This window comes from Ctenocephalides felis, unplaced genomic scaffold, assembly GCF_003426905.1.
Source record: "Ctenocephalides felis isolate EL2017-DRISC unplaced genomic scaffold, ASM342690v1 CF-g0.4_SCAFFOLD_01886, whole genome shotgun sequence".
Taxonomy (NCBI): domain Eukaryota; kingdom Metazoa; phylum Arthropoda; class Insecta; order Siphonaptera; family Pulicidae; genus Ctenocephalides; species Ctenocephalides felis.
Window position 1 is genome coordinate 125,451,922 of NW_020538040.1, and position 17,644 is coordinate 125,469,565.

Consider the following 17,644-nt stretch of genomic DNA (forward strand, 5'->3'; position numbering starts at 1 on the left):
GCCCACTTCCAAATGTATTGTTCAATTTAGCAATTTGCACAAAAAATTCACACACATATTTCAAAAAGTTTTACAATTGTTCACACTCTTTTTAACATTTTTCACTGATTGAATTTAAATCATATTGCACATTTTATCATACGCCAACAAATAATTTAATAAAACTCACACAATTCTGATAAAAATATACTAGAAACTAGAAAAAAATAGGAGAAAATGTTCTTATTATTCAAAAGTGGTTTACCAATAACAATCTTTTTTATCTAAACAAATGGTAATTAAAATAAACAACAATATTTCATTATAAATTTATAGCTTGAGAGCCATTTAACAACCAAATTGTAATCAAGTGCAATATTAATAAGACTATTTTCAAACAAAACAAGCAAAAGACACAATTGAACTAAGTCTATTTTCCCAAAGAATGATAATTCAGAATGTTATACTTGTCCAAATGAACTAGTGATTGAATCAAATTATTAATTTTCTATAGCGAAATTACCGCACGTCTACCGCTGGGCGGCCGCCTCCGCTGCTACCTCATTATTGCTTCCGCGTCCCTCGTAATCCATTACTTCCTGGTAAATCAATTCTTTCCACTGCTCCACAGTATGTTCGCGCTCATCCACGCTGTGGTCGTACGGACCAGGAGCAGGCTGCAATCAGACAATGTATTAAACAACAAGTCGAACAATATTGAAAATTCCTGGTATGTTTTAACGAGCAAAGGATTAAATGTTAGATGTAGTACAAACTACAGTTGACTGCCTCAAGAGTCAGTTATATGTACACCTACGTTTCACGTGTTAGAAGGTATATTGTTATTCTTAAGTTAGATTCAACATATAATATAAAAAACATACATATATAAAAGGTTACATGTGGATGAGAAGCAAAGGACCAGCTAAACCTTTACACTGGCAAATAGTAAATGAAATATAAATTAAGTTAAATAAAAAACGCAATTTTACAAGAAATAAATTAAATTAATAGTTATTCCAACCCTGTTGATGAATATTTTAGACAAAATACCAGTTTAAGGTTGTATACATGTGTGCCTATAAAATTTGTATTTCGCATTGGTTAAGTAATGTAGTGATTATTCCATAAAATCCCTTTAAATTTAAAAACAAGATACTGTATCTATTTGCCCCTGGCTGTTCCTCTTTACACGCGTCTATTGGGTAAAAAGTGACAGATAAGAAATTTTAGAAAACTAATAAAAAACATATTTCTACAATTTTGAATTAACTTAATTTTACTGAACATTGTTTGATACATGTTATACATTGTGATATAGTTCATTTGGTTTGGAGTAGACACTATAATTACTGAATGTCAAATTTGGCTTTTGTGCCCTGCCCTACCTATTATTATTTCAATTATAGCTTTGTTGTCGTACATTAGCTCTTTAATTCATTTCTGATTGTTATAAATAACTAGTGGTGCATGGCATCATGCTTAAGGCAAATTGCTGGAACTTTCTGTACCATAATTAAACGTTCCAGGTAAAAAAAAAACAGTAGCAATAAATATTGATCAATCATTAATAACAATTGTTTTAAATATTTTCAAAAAGATAATTATAAATATTATATATTTTATCTCTCATATATTATATAGCAACGTTCTTCTCACATAAAACACTTGAGATTGTTTACATGAACATGCCGAATAGGGGATCTATCAGAGAATATACTGCTTATGATTAGAATAACGTATATGAAATTTATACATTTTTAAAATAAATTATAAATGTAAAATTTGTATTTAAAGTATAAAACTTTGTATATATTTTTAACTTTAAAAAATATTTTTTTGTTGATAATTTTGATATTTGTTTGAAATGTACAAGTGAACTTAAAAAATTAAAAATCTTGATACAGAACTAAAATTTTTTTTAACAAAATTAGTACTCATTTTTCAAAAATTTATTAAATATCTGATAATTTGATGAACATAATATGTCTAATGATCATTTTCGACCGCTAAACATCATTTAATTTTCACTTTTTCCTCTGTATCTCCGAAACCGCTAGACCTGTCTTTCTAAAAATTTAATCAACTTTTCATTTCGTCAATATAAGCAAAATGTTTTTGAATCATTCAAATCGGTTTATTCGTGCACCCGAAATCGTGAACAAAAAATTGTATCCAAACATACATACATACACACACACACGCACACACATACATCCATTTATTCTAAGGTATGCCGGAATGTTTACATACCTCGAAAACGTAAAGATGTGCAAAAATTATTATTTTTGATTTTTTTGCGAATTGAAAAAAAATAATGTAATTTTAAATATTTTATTAATAAATATTAGTATTCCTTTCGTGGTTTAATATTTTGATATTTCAGTATTTTTATTGCCTATCTTTCGGCATGGTATATCAGATTTGTATGCATATTGAAATGCTTAAATAGTAATTTTTTGTAATAATATGAACAAATGTGTTTGAACTGTTTATACATGAATTTCATTTATTCATGTGATTTGACAAATCCTTAGTCACATGCACAACAAGCTATTGAACACATTTGTGTTGGGTATTAGGTTCCAGGGTGGACAGAGTTGCGGTTGTAACTCCTCTCAGAAGCGAAGTTATATTCTAACCGATCCGGCTTCGAATATGATAAGCCCAACTCTAGTACAAACTAATTGAATAATATACAATAATATAACTTACAGCGTTGACTTCTCCTTCATCATACCACACATTTATGTACGGGTGTAAGAGCGCGTCATCGACTGATATCCGTCGTTCTGGGTCGACAACCAGCATGCGACTGAGCAGATCGCGTGCCTGACTAGCTTTCAGTCGATTATGCTCATTACTGTCGGATGGGAACAAGGCGTCCGGGAACAATCTGTCGAATGAGTAGCCCTGGTAACGCGGCCTGTTTTCAACGTAATTGCGAACCGTCGGCTGCAGGCGCTGCATGAAGGCCTGACTAGGGGTGCCCAATTGTTCTAGAAATTTATCAAAATTTTATTTATTTATTTATATATATATATATATATATTATTTAAAACAATAAGTATTATCTAAAGAGTATCATCTAATTCCTAAATTTTCAACTTAGTAACTAAAACACTTCTACTATTCCAAAACAAAACTATTAATAATGCGATTTTTTCCCATGAGGCTGGCTAGGTTTAATTTGGCAGCTCAAATTATATATTTATTATTTCTAACATTTTTCAAATTCCAAAATATTTGACAAGTTAACTGTGTAGCTCACGTCGTGCAGTGTGCACAGTCGTTCGAATCGATCTCATGAGGAGTATATTCGTCAATAACAGTGCAAGTCGCGCTGGTAAAACATCCGAAAAAATATAGGCTTATTTTGCAAAAATGAAAAATGCTTTCCTTACATTCTACTTCTTTGTTAACATAATCATATATAACAAACATATTGAACTAGAAACAAATTAAATTCAATATCAAATATTTAAAAAAATCCAAAATAAACAGTAGAAAAAAATATTTAAATAGCTAATACATAATTCACTTACAACTACTTATTTTATACACTTGACATTTTTGAATATAGTTTTTTTTTTAAATATTTCAATTTTATTAGTAAGTGGTCACTGTTTTGGACACATAACGACTATACTCGTCAATACACAAAATAATAAATAACCATAAGATAATAAATTTACTATTCACATTAAAGACGCATTAATTTTATTGATGAAAGTATTTAATCGACTAAATTGAATAGAAATAATGTACATTTGAACTAATTTACCATGAAATACACTTACCACAGGTATTAAAATGTTCAAATACTTCATAAATTGTGTTTATATGTAAAATATAAAAAAATATATAGTTAAAATACATGTGCGCCAAATGGTTATAAAAACAAGGTTAATCCAATAGAAATCTATATATGAATTGCACCATGACTGGAATATTCGAATAATTATCTCTTGTCATACTTAAAATAAAATTATATTTAAAAATAATGTTATAAATTCGTCTATTTTTAACTTCCCGTAGGGTAAGTTATTGTAATGGGCCGAAAATCGGAATTGAAAATTTTTACATTTCTCGACGTTTTGAAGGTTTCTGAACGTTTTGGCATACCTCAGAAAAAATGGATGTGTGTGTGTGTGTGTGTGTGTGTGTGTGTGTGTGTGTGTGTGTATGTATGTATGGATACAAATTTTCGTCCACGTTTTCGGGCGTACGGATCAACCGATTTGAATGGTTTAAAAAACATTCGATTCCTATTAATAAGGAGAAGAGCTGATTAGTTTTTGGCAAAGACAGGTCCAGCAGTTACGGAGATAAGGAGCAAAGAGTGCAGAAAATAGAAATCGAGTTTTTGAGAGAACGGAGCATCCGATTTGAATGATCTAAAAACATTCCATTAGTAATGATTGGGAGAAAGGGTTATTAGTTTTTCGCAAAGGCAGGCCCAGCCATTTCGGAGATACAGAGCTAAATGTACAAAAAATGGCAGTTTTTGAGAGAACTAAGCGTCCGATTCAATTGATTCAAAGAACTTTCTGCTTGTCTTAACAAAATAATTAATTTTGGAAAAAAAAAATTTTGTACCATTTTTTTTTTTTTTTTTTTTTTTTTTTTTTTTTTAATTTTTTGTATATCGAAAATAATTCAGATTTTATTTTTAATTCTGACTATAGTTCTAATATACTTTAAACAAATAATTTCAACTCTGCAATTCAGTTTATATAATTATTATAAATATTAGACAATAATACAGTATTTATAATAATCTATTTGAAAACATTCAATATTCCTCGAACGTTTCGTTACGGTACGGGAAGTTCCAGCAATTTGCCTTAAGGCACGATGCCACCCACCCCACTAGTTATAAATTTAAATAAAAAGACGTTAACGGATGATTAAACAAGTCACATTTCTGTGCATTAAGCTGTAGAAGTAAATGCTTGTGATCTATATAAATTCGTTTTTCTTAATTCTTGTTAGATATTTTGTAAACATGATCTTCCTTAAAAGTGACTTAGATAATGTCATAATATGTGCTGTTTTATTAAAAAAAATTGTACTGCATGTTTTGTTAAATCTGAAATTGGAAAATTATATTTATTTTCCAATATAATATCAATTGTTACATAAATAAGTTCGGATAAAAATTAGATGTAATTGATCTTAAATGGAATAAATGTAAAAAGAATCCTTCAGCTATATTTTTTATGAACAGTTTATTTTATATTTTGTCTAAAGCTAATTAATGCAGATTTTCTAAAATAACAATTTATTTAAGATGTTAAATTCAATTGAAACATCGACTATGGGACCAATTCTGCAGCATAACAGAAAAATGTTATGACCATGTTATGAAGAACTTTCCATACTAAATATTTACAAAAGCCATGTGGCTGGTGTGCAGTCAGACGTATTTCTCAGGTTGTCGGATATAAAATCTAACCTAGAAACTGCACAAATGTTATAAAAACTATCTTAGACAACAGGGACCTTCTGACCCAGCTTCATAACATACAAGTGACGTTGCAGTTTATGTGTAAAACGCCTGAATGCACAGCAAATACATGACATTTTGACAGTATTCAGTATGATTCAGTAGCATAATGTATAGAAGTTGAAGCGTAGCATGGCCTTGCCATAACATTTTTCTGTTATGCGGCAGAATCGGTCCCTATAATAGAATATTTAAAACTACATATCTGTGTAAAACAAACTAAACATCTGTGTGGTTACTTTCCTTTGAATACTACTTAACTTATTTAATTCTAATCATTCGCTTTACCGGATGAGACTCGCTCATCGGAAGTTATTTACACCGAGAATGTACACGCTGAGACCCGAAAGATGGTAAACGATGCCTGGTCAGATCGAAGTCAAGGGAAACCCTGATGGAGGACCGTAGCAATTCTGACGTGCTAATCGATCGTCGGAACTGGTCATAGGGGCTAAATACTAATTGAACCATCTAGTAGCTGGTTCTCTCTGAAGTTTGCCTCAGGATAGCTGGCACTTGAAGAGCCAGTCTCATCCGGCAAAACCAAATGATTAGAGGCCTCCATAGAGGTTATCGGTTACTTTAAAGTATATCCAGGACAAGAGTACTCAAGTCGTACAACAGCTTTACTCTTTCTGATATAAATTACAACATTGGGTACCGTTAAATAGAAATTCTTAAATAAATTCTTATTTACAATTAGAAGGATATAAAACTATGTAAAATATGTGACTTGAGAAGTTTCTTACAACTTTTTGGACTCAGTTGTAAGACTTTTAACGTAATAATAACATATGATTCTAATGTTTTTTCTTGGAGCTTAAGACAAAGTAGGTAAGACAAAAAATAATGGCTTTATCTCGGACCCATCTTAATGGCTCATACTTAGCACCCTGCGACTTAATAGTTTTTAAGTATATTTGTTACTTGAAGACTATTCATTCACTTTAAGCTTTAGTTTAACCAGATAACTTGCAAGTATTAACTGGGTTAGCCTCAAACTATTCTGAATACCTTCAAATTTGAAAACATATTTCGTTTTTGTCCGTTTCAAAAATTGCATTCTAACTAGCCAATGGTTCAAGTATTATATGTTCGACGAGTATACTCCTCAATACACAAATTTCTGCTACCTCTCCATGACGAGTATATTCGTCAATGACAGTTAACCAGTTAATAATTGAGTTTGACTTGGTAAATAATAATTAAAGAAAAGTTAATCTCAGACTTAATACTATATATATTTTTAAGTAGTAGATATAACTAAGTCTATAGGTGGTAGGACTAAGGTGAGTAGGCGCCTTAATCAGCGGATACAATAATTCTGAATATAATAATACCTAGTAGAACTTCTTCATAAAGTCAAGTTGTCAAAACCAGATATTAGATTTATATGATTATCTTTCCTACTTACCAATAATTTTATTCCATTGATCTATATGATCAGTTCCGGGAAACAGCACACCTCCGCGTATCATTTCGCCCATGATGCAGCCAACGGACCAAATGTCGACATTTTCTTTGTATCCCATTCCTAAGATGACTTCTGGTGCGCGATAATAACGCGTCACGACATAAGGCGTCATCATGAACGTTGTGCCGGCAGTACGTGCCAGACCGAAGTCAAGAATTTTGAGTGTGCAGTCGGACTTTACGACGATATTGGACGGCTTTAGATCCTAGGCAATTAAATAGGAAATATTTAGAAGGGTAGTAAACAACATGATGTTTGAAATACTTATTGATTAAAATATAAAAAATCTTAACACTAGATTTTTTCCAAATCTTACATAAAATGCCTAAATTTTCGACGTGTGAAAAACGCAATATTGACGATGCACTATCAATAATACGTAAAAGAAAAATTACACAAAAAACCAGAGAAATTAAATTAAAACTAGGATGCATTAACACCATAAAGAAAGTGAATCTCATTATATGTCAGAATATGGAACAAAAAGGGCAATTGTTAGGTTTGGACTATGATCAAATTCAGAATATGCAACGTTATATTTTTTATTACTAGAGATATAGGAGAAGTATGGACCAAATAACATGGTGTTTTGTTTTCCAATTATATTTATTTACTTATGAATATTATATTCGGTCGCAATGGATTTACTGATCTTAGAATCATTGATTACCAGTAACATAGTCTTTAAATTAGGTAGAAACTATAATAAAAATTTATTAAGGAAAAATATAAATAATTACACAATATTTTGTCCGAGAAATGGCATATAGAGTAAAAATATAATGAAATACTAATTTTCAAGACAGTTCAAAAATAAATTATTTGGGACATTAGTTAATAACGCATGAGCCCAAAGGGAACAAATCATATATCTCAACCAGCTTTCGCCGGCCTTAGGAGAAGATAATATAGTTATTTAAAATAAATTCAAATTTCATCTTTTTACCGTTTGATCCTTTTGTCTGTTTTTAGAAGTAGTTAGAGCAAAAGTAAAAAGCATTTTGACATACTTTAATTCTCTTTTTTCGATCTCGATTGAACTACCCTGTAGTTCTTATAAAATAATACTATGTCGTTTTGTCCAAAAGTGAACAAAAATGAATGAACAATAGAAATTCCATCAAACAACTGATAATTGCAATAAAATTGATCAAAATCACTAATAAATCAGTAGTAGTCCATTTGTTTCAATAGAAATAATTACCCACTAAAAGTATCAAGAAGTTGTAAGTGGTAGAATATACAAACCCTGTGGATAATGCCAGCTGAATGTAAATGTTTAATGCCGCATAGCATTTGATAAAGTAAATATGACATTCGCTCATGATCCAAGTCCATCTGTATAACCTGACACAGATTTGCATCCATTAATTCCATCACTAAGTAAACATCCTGAAAGTCTTCTAAGCTTCGTTGTGGCGTGAAGGCATTTAACAGTCCAATAATCTAAAAAAATAAAAGGGAAAAATACCACAGAATTATGAATAATTGTAAGATAGTAATTTTCAATATAAACTATGCATTTGTAAGATGTAAAAAAATAAACTTATATGTGTAAAGAAAAAATATACCTTGTATGCGAATTCTGTAAAGAAAAAAAAGGAAATAAGTTGAACGCTAATGAGCTTAAAAACTATCAAAAAAAAACATAATAAAAATAATTATTTATGTTTATTAGCAATTGAAGACAAACCAAAATTATCTTGAATAGGCGTACAAGTTGAGAAGGATTAAGAAGTTTACAAAATAGTTTAGGAAAGCGCTTATATGTCGATTTTTTAAACATGTCAAAAGTGTTCACAAGTATTGTCATGGGAGTAGCCATGGTTTCGATAGGGAGTAGCAGATCGAAGTAAAGTTTCAACAATAAAAATACCATTTATTAAAAATTCTTAGATCATCGAATAGTGAAGGTAAAGTCTCCTTGCTGTTCTCTCTGGCTAAGCCCAAAAATAATACTAAAGGTGCCTCGCAAACGTACTTAATTCGTTACGAGAGGAAGTTCGTTTAGTCCTATCTCCCTTTTTGCCCATATAACTCCGGAAACTGTCGATAGTTTTTTGTTTAACTCTCTTTTCAAAACTTATCGGAAATGATAGGCGTGAAGGTATGATCTTCATTATGCCATCGCGTCAGTCATATTTGAAAACTCAACATTGATGATTACTTGTACTTCTTTTGATTTAATCAAAAAACTCAATGATGGCATTTGAAATCGGCGGACTGGCTTTTTTCTAATTGGTGTTTGATAATCCTGTTCCAAAATTTTATTAAGATCTTTTAGGTGTAAAGATAATTATCCAATAACGAAAATAGTAATAAGTATATTTTCACAGCGAGGGCAAAAATTTCCATGGTCCAAATAACTTGGGACATCGAGGCTTTCTGATTGATATTGAAACTAAATGAATAACATATTTTTGCAACCAGTAAGTATTTTGTCCAGTATGTTGTGAGAAGCAAAGTTCATTGTGATGCATCAAAAAAAAAGTCGCCAATTGTGCGAGGCGTACGTTGTATTCGAGGCACCACTGCATTATGAAAAACAAAATTATCTAAAATAAAAAACTCACATTTTTATGATTGACAAGTTTCATCAACTTGAATTCGCGATAGGCTCGTTTTGCGTGGGTCACATTCTGGAACGGCCTTGACAGCTTCTTGATCGCAACATTCTGTTGAGATATGGTATCAAACGCCGCACTAAATGAATGAATGAATGAAAAATATTAATTATTAATAAAAAAAATAAACAAATGCAAAGATAATCATAGAAATTTACAAAAGCAATAGAATATCAAAGTTCATGCAAAGACCATTCGTTAAAAAGCAGTAATAAAATTAAAGTATAATCAAGCATAAAAATAAAACTATATCAGAAACATCTATTTCATGCATGCATGCTCAAAATTTCTATTATCAATCTACCTGCACAGCAAAATAACCTGAAACATTTTCAAAGTTGGGTTAGTTATTAGGTTTGCAAAAATGTTGAATTTGCATTGTGAAACAGTTATCGTTTAACTGGAAGTATTTATTTTGTCCAAATTAAATAATAATAAAAATTTCTAATATATAAAATATAGAATATCAGATTTTCCTTTTAACAAAGCTATGATAATTTGATACCTGTATGGAAAGAAGCACATCTCAACTCTGAACGTTAGATTTCCCTTTCAGATTATTTTCATGACGTGAAAAAAAATTGTTTATTTAAACAATATAGAAAAAAATTGAATAAACATGAAAATTACATGTATGTAAGTGAACATATATAAATTAATTCGTATATTAATTTTTGTAGTACAGCACTGAAATAACATTATTGTAGGGAAGAAAGATAAATTAGGTTTTAGTTCATAAAATAATGTAATAATACACAAAGATCATGCATAACTCCATGATATTAATGAAGAATCGCAATCTGTTGAATGAGGCACATTAAATTTACAAAGCATTTAAGAGTTTATTAGGCTATGCTTAAAGAAATTGCAAGAATCAAAGGGGTTTAAAAGTTTGATATTAGAATAATTTGCAATAATGTGTTATTAGTATTGTTAGTTCAGTTAAAAATAATACCAGATGCATTATCCCGATAATATAATTTATATATACACTTTTTAATATTATCGTAGTTTATAATTATAATTACCGTCTTAAATCTTTAAATGAGTTTTATTATCAGAACAAAACATATCATATATGTATAGAATTATAAGAATTAAGCTAAACTTGATAATGCACTTCGCTCATCTTTAAAAATGTATGAATTGAAATGTTCTCTTGGTTTGGAATTGGTAAAAATATCGACACAATTCAGCAATCAAAGCTTATTCCAAAGTCCATATACCGAAAATTTATGAAAGTCCTTTCGTCTTGTCGTCATTTGATACTTACCAGACGGATCCTTGCGCCCCGACTCCTTTGGGATTCAAGTTCTGATATCTGACAGGCACGCGGAACACGGTGTCGCCGAATTCCCATGCAGCAAAACCCGTGTCCAGGCCATCCATGGTCTTCAAACTCTCACCAGGGCTGGCGCACAACACTGCCCGTTACGCACTCACCCCTTTATTCTTTTGGTATATTAAGACGATATGGTATCCAAGGAAACGAAAGCAAGTACAATGGTTTGTGCAGAACGCTAGCTGAACGTTAGATATCATCATTTCGAATTCGATTTATATTTTAATTTTTACATGTTTGTTGAACAATATAAATAAGTTCTTTATATACATTTTTTTATCAACAGTAATATATGCATAAGTACATATGTCAGTATAATTAGCATTCATGTTAGTTTGGAAAAAAGTTGACCAATTTGACCAACTATCGAAGAAATTGATGATTGAAAAAATATTCTATAATTTTATATATATTATTATATATATATCGATTTTAGAAAATAATTATGAAGGAAAAGAGTAAGATAATATAGAAGTCAAGAATAATGCAGATTTTGATTATTCGGTTCAGTTATACTCTTTGTCATAAAAAACGGTAAAAAATGTTATCTATTACAAAATAGTAATTTCACATTTGACAGACAAATAAGACTTGATAGAGCTGGTTTGGTTTTCCTCTTGAGCTCTCACGTAAAAAAATTTGAGATAATTTCGAACTATTATTGTCATACCTTCGATACTATTCGATCGGAACCATGCAACAGTGCTCAAATAGAAGATATCAGATCAAATTTCATCATGTAACAGATTTGCACACATACAAAATTAATTAACAACAGTAATTTAAATAAACAATATAACTAGATCTATGAAAAGAATAAACACAACGATGCTTAATGCTAAAAATAAAATTAACTGCAAATTATATTTAACTATATATGAAACAAAATTTAATAAACATGCATCTATTGATCGTTTGACTAAGGCATCCTGAATTGTATTTTTTTTTTTCAATTATTTGTAAACAATTTACTTCAGTTTATGTTTTTTCCAAACACATAACTGGTAGTTTTCAAGGATTTCAGATTTGTTATTGCATATAAAGTAAATATGATGAATTAAGTAGATGTGAAAATGAAAGTTAATTGAAAATTGTGAAAGATAGCAAAAATGCAAAGATTTGAAATTAAAGATCATGTAACAAAGTATCAAGAGTGAAATTAGTTGAAGTAAAAAAACTTAAAACTGAACTAAATGCTCCATAATTAAACAAATTAAAAATAATATTCCACTTATAAATATCTAAATATAAATCAGTATGCATGCGCCTAATAATTGTTATCAATTCTAGTTCGAAAATTAGAATTATTGAAGTGAAAAAAAATCTGATTTTAATTTACAATATTAGAAATATATAGACGTATAAATATATACTCAAAATCAAAATTGCGAACTAGAACTGATATTATATTCCAGTGAAATTGTGACAAAATCATTAACATAATTCGAATATATAGTTCACTAGATGTTTCAGGCATATTATACATATATACATATGTACACACACAAATATATATATATATATATATATATATATATATATATATACAATGAGTTCAAAAATATACAATAAGCAGCTTGTTTCTGTCACATCAGCATATGTCAATAGTTTTTAAAGATATGGTGTATCAACTATACACAAGCTCAATAATTTCATCTGATCAAATAATATTATAGAATTTGCATTCATAAAAAAATTGTGTACATGGCCAATAATGTCACATTTTTTTATACAAAAGACCATTTATCAATTGCTAGTTTGGCAAATATAAACAAAGTGAAAAGTAGAGAAAAAACAATAGTGAAATCCATGTATATTTTTTTTATTATAAACATAATATGAACGGAACATATATAATGGAGCGTTTTAGGTCTGAATTTTTTTACTGTGCTCCGATTTGCATAACATTTTGGAATTAGGTTCATCTTACCTTGATACGTGGAGTCCGAATTGTTTTCACTTTTGAACTTGAGGGTAAGATGAACCTAATTCTAAAATTTCATGCAAATCGGAGCACAGTAAAAAATTCAGAGTTGATACCCTTTTTTTCCTCTCCGTTTACTGCACTTATATATATATATATATATATATATATATATATATATATATATATATAGAACTTATAATTATTCATAGTTTACAAAATGTTATTCAAAGCATAGCAAACACAATTATTTAGTCGACAAAATTATTTAGCTTGTGATTTTTCGAAAGTGCAATATTATATTTATACGTATAAATTTCACTATGATTGAATTCAGTATTTTATTCACTATTTAGTAAAAAAAAATTATTTAGTTTATAATTTGCGCTTGATATTACACATCGAGTATTCTCGCTTTCAGCTAACCGGAAAATATCAAAACTAATGAAATATTAAGTGTAATGATTATTCACCAGACTATTCCCTGTGCTCCTGAGCCTATTGGCTTTAGATTCTGGTATCTCTTGAGGATGGTGAACTTGGTGTCCCCAACCTCCACCGTATAGAAGCTGTGGAGGCGCGACGACATTGTCACACGCGACGCCGGACGGAGCGCGATCTGTATTCGCGGCCGCTTGAGCTGCTACTGCTTTGTTGTCTAAAGTCACAAATTGAGAAATTATATCTCTATCATTATTTCATTTCTAAGATATTATTAAATGTCAAGAAAAAGCTAGTTACTAAAATTCAGAAACAATCGCAATAAAAATGTAAAAATGATTAACGTATTATTTTATCATAGATTTTTAATTAAAAGTCAAACGACAGTGTTTCATACCAACGTGTTTAAAATTCGACTACAAAACTGTGGTAATGAGTTTTTTAAGAAGTATTTATTGTTTGTGCTTAACTCTTACGTAGACATTTTTAAAGGGGTGTTCTAGTCTAGAAGTGTTAAGAAATCACTTTTTTATATTTTCTAACAATAAATTTACCTATTCAAGAATTTATATAAGGGAGACTTGGGTACGGTTTTGCAACGGTAGTGACATTCGTTATAACAGCTAAACTATCCGTGTAATATTGCTTTTAATCCGCGCTTTACATTTTTTTATTTATTTATCATACAAAATACAATCTGTTTTAGTGAAGACATTTAGTAATTGATATGTTATAATATATAGTTTATTTATAAAAGTTACCTATTCGCGCTTTACATTAACATGATCTACAGGTCGCATTGTTTTTAAAGAGTCAAAAGTAAGTTTGTTGTTGTCTCCAAAAGTGTGGGTTGGGGGGCGGTCGTGACAAATTTTGTGGGTAACGGTTGTAACATATTTGTTATATTTTTTTAGATAACTGAACTAAGGCATTTTGTAGTGCGAAAGAGAAAGGAAAAGGAAAAAGCAATACAAAAAAAGATTTTTTCTGGTTCGTGGAAGCTCATATTCTTAAAGTAGGGATGGCGTAAATTGGATCAAGTGCCAAGAAAGTCGTTTCAGGTAAAATCGAGTATATCTAAGTATATTGATACATAGTTATTGTAATATTTTGTCTAATTAGTAAACTGATAATTATTATTAATTGACATTTAGACTGATTTTAAAAAAAATAATAAGACTAGTCGTGATAGTGACTTATTAATTATAAGAAGGGAAGTGATCGCATAGTTCAGTTAATTTTTTGTTAACATTGTTTCAAAAGTTACGTTTTATTATATTGTGGTATAATATATTCATATGCTTTGTGATTGTTTAAATATTGTTAGCTTCCCGTATAACCTATGTTTGTGCCTAAAACATCGTCAAACCGTCCACGATTGTGACGCTCGCCCATTTATTGTATGATTTGATTTTGTAACTTCTCCATCGTATTAAAGGATAGCATTTCAGTATTCCTTCATAGACAAATATTCAAATTATCATTTAATTTACTTTTCTCCTAGCTAGCTGGTAAGGTAAATCAACAAAATTATTGCTGATCAAAAAAAAGTGGCACAACTGCACCCAGTCTGACCTACAAGATGATTTAAAATTTCAAATATTTTCGGAGATATAGATACATTAAAAGAGTTTGACCACAATAATCGACCTCTGTTGAAGTTTGGAATGTTATTAAACATGTTTAGGTTCAGAAATTTAAGAAACAAAAACATGGATCTCCGAACTCTTTGAATTGAAATTTGTACCAAAACATTATTATTACGCGAAACTTTGAACTCGTTTTTCCCGCAACTGTCTTTTTCGGTAAGGATACCCACGATTTCTCAACTTCTACTGAACCGACATTTTTACAGGATCTTTTTTATGGATTTCTCTTTATTATGATATAAGCTTAAATTCACTATATCACAGGTCAACAAAGAAAATGGTGCAAACGATTTTAATACTGTTTTTAAGTATATTTGGGGCGCTGATTTCAAAAATGACATTGGTTTTTTTCTATGAGCTTTAGTTTTCAAGATACGATATATATGATATATTATGCGATATTAGGTGCGCAACTAAGTTCTCGCTGTTTTTTTCGATGAAAATGTAACTTTATTATAAAAAAATGCATCAATTGAGTTCGATACAGTTCTCCAGTGATGGTTTCACTCGGTTTCAACAGCTCATAACAAATAACACCGACCTGGTCCCACCATATGTAGAGCATAACCTTCGAAGTGAATATTCGGCCGAACCGAGATTTTCTCGTCTTTGGATTGCTGTAATGTATTCATTTTTTATCACCTGTCACGATGTGATGAAGAACCTCTTTTTTTCTCGCCGCTGGAGCAGTTGTTTACAGGCGAAAAAACGACGCTCGACGTCTCTTGGCTTCAACTCACAAGGAGCCGAAGTTTCTTGCTTCTAAATCATCCCCGACGCATACTATAGCTTGGAAATGGCTTGATGGGTAACTCCTAATTCTAAAGCAAGATCTTCTTGAGTTTGGCACGAATCCTCTTCGAACAAGGCCTTCAATTTAGCGTTTTTGAAGGTTTTGGCCTTCCTTCACGAGGGTGGTCGTCAACATCAAAATCACCATTTTTGAAGCGACAAAACCCCTCATGGCATGTTGGTTCGCTCAGAGCAACATTTCCGTAGCTCTCGATGCACTTTGCTGCCGTTTTTTTTTTTAATGGAAGACGAAAATCAATACTCCCCGCAAATGACGATTGTTAGGCATAAAATTGGACATATTCACTCAACCAGAAGTATATAATGCAAAAACGAAATCAATTATGTGTCACCGCAGTTTGTTTACTTACTCTAAGCTTGCTTCAAGACGTTTTGGATTTGTCAAAAACGACCAACCCTTACTGATAAAGCCATATACTGACAAACAGCGAGAACTTAGTTGCGCACCTAATATAAGGAACGAAAGTAAAAAATAGTAATACAATTCAGAATGTTATTGTAATGAGATATGCCCACTCGTTCATACAAACTTACAAGACCCATTCGGCCTTAGTTGGGACATTAGTTGACACTGTGAAAAGTTCTTTTCCGTGACGACCTCGAATGGACCTGGTTTCGGCAACTTCTTTGTATCTCAAAAACTAGAGCTGATACAAAAAAATGGTTTGCAGATTTGAAATCAGCGCAAAAAATACTATAAGAATCAGCTCTAACATTTGAGGCACCAAAAAAAAAACTTTTTTTTGTTGGCCTGTGTATTCAAAAAATCGAGACATTCGTTATTTTATGCTTTTTGAAAGTTGCCCGTAGTTCATAAGAATGCGACATTATTCGAGATTTTTTTTTTCAGATGATTTGGAAGACCAAAATCAAGTATGCGGTTACGTGTCAATTTTTTGAGAACCCCACTTCATCTTCTGCTAGATTTGAAACTTTGTAATTTCATTTTTTCTGCATTCTTACGACAATAATTAACTTATAAAAATAGTTTTTAAAAATATTGTTTGTTTTTTTCTTACAAACGGCCTTTCAAAAATTATAAAATTCATGCACCTAAACTAGAATACCACGTTAAGTATATGTAAAACTTCTAAATCGAAGTTTATATCTGCTCTTACTTTATTAGCTGGAATTATAATTATAACAAATGTCTATGCTATAATAAAAGTTTAGATATTCACAGAGAAGTGACTTACCATAACAAGCGAATGGCCATGGCTTTTATTAACACTAGAGAATATATCAATAATTTTGATCCTGCAACAAAAGAAAAAAAAAATTTAATTTCAGAAAGAGTGTTTAAATTCTATAAATATAATAAAAATGTTGATGAAAGCAGATACAAATGAGATAATATCGTGTCTAATATATGGGTAACCTGGTTATTCTGAAGAAAATATTAATAAGCTCTTGAAAATAAATCAACCGTAAGCAAATATATTGACCTATATGACAGTAGCCAAGAAAAAGGATGGAGGAAAAGGGGGTCATTATGCCTTGGATTCTAGAAACGAAGGAGATTTTTTAATAATTTAAGTACATTGCAGCTTATAGAATATGAAAGGTTATGTAGTTCTGATTGGGGTTGAAAAATTAAATAAAAAAGTACTTTAAATGTTATATAAGATTTTATACAATACTACAAGTCATCCTTAATAAATAAATGATTGGATTTGTTCTGTTTGATATTAATATCTTTTCTTCTTACTATTATATTCTGCCATAACATTAACTAGGGAATGCAATACCGGTATACTAGTACACCAAAATACCGGTATACCGGTATACCGAAATACCCGATTTTTCGGCGGTATTTATACCGGTATTTACTCTAAAAATACCGGTATTTTTGGTATTTTTACATAAGGGCTATCTGATACATAATACAC

General features: G+C 30.5%; 1 protein-coding gene across 2 annotated transcripts in view; it reads right to left on the reverse strand.

The window, feature by feature from the left end:
• Nucleotides 1–487: 487 nt before the first annotated feature.
• Nucleotides 488–17,644, reverse strand: part of LOC113376469 (stress-activated protein kinase JNK) — a 255,416-nt gene continuing 238,259 nt past the window's right edge. The window contains exons 4-10 of one of the 2 annotated variants that reach the window (XM_026616393.1): nt 16,952–17,012; nt 13,326–13,510; nt 9,536–9,665; nt 8,211–8,408; nt 6,903–7,167; nt 2,695–2,978; nt 488–656 (exon numbers count right to left, since the gene is read on the reverse strand). In XM_026616393.1, coding sequence (XP_026472178.1) covers nt 510–656; nt 2,695–2,978; nt 6,903–7,167; nt 8,211–8,408; nt 9,536–9,665; nt 13,326–13,441 — 1,140 coding nt within the window. In that variant the 5' untranslated portion in view covers nt 13,442–13,510; nt 16,952–17,012 and the 3' untranslated portion in view covers nt 488–509. Of the gene's footprint in view, nt 657–2,694; nt 2,979–6,902; nt 7,168–8,210; nt 8,409–9,535; nt 9,666–10,859; nt 11,111–13,325; nt 13,511–16,951; nt 17,013–17,644 lie in introns of those variants that run through there. The other variant, XM_026616394.1, reaches the window with a different exon arrangement.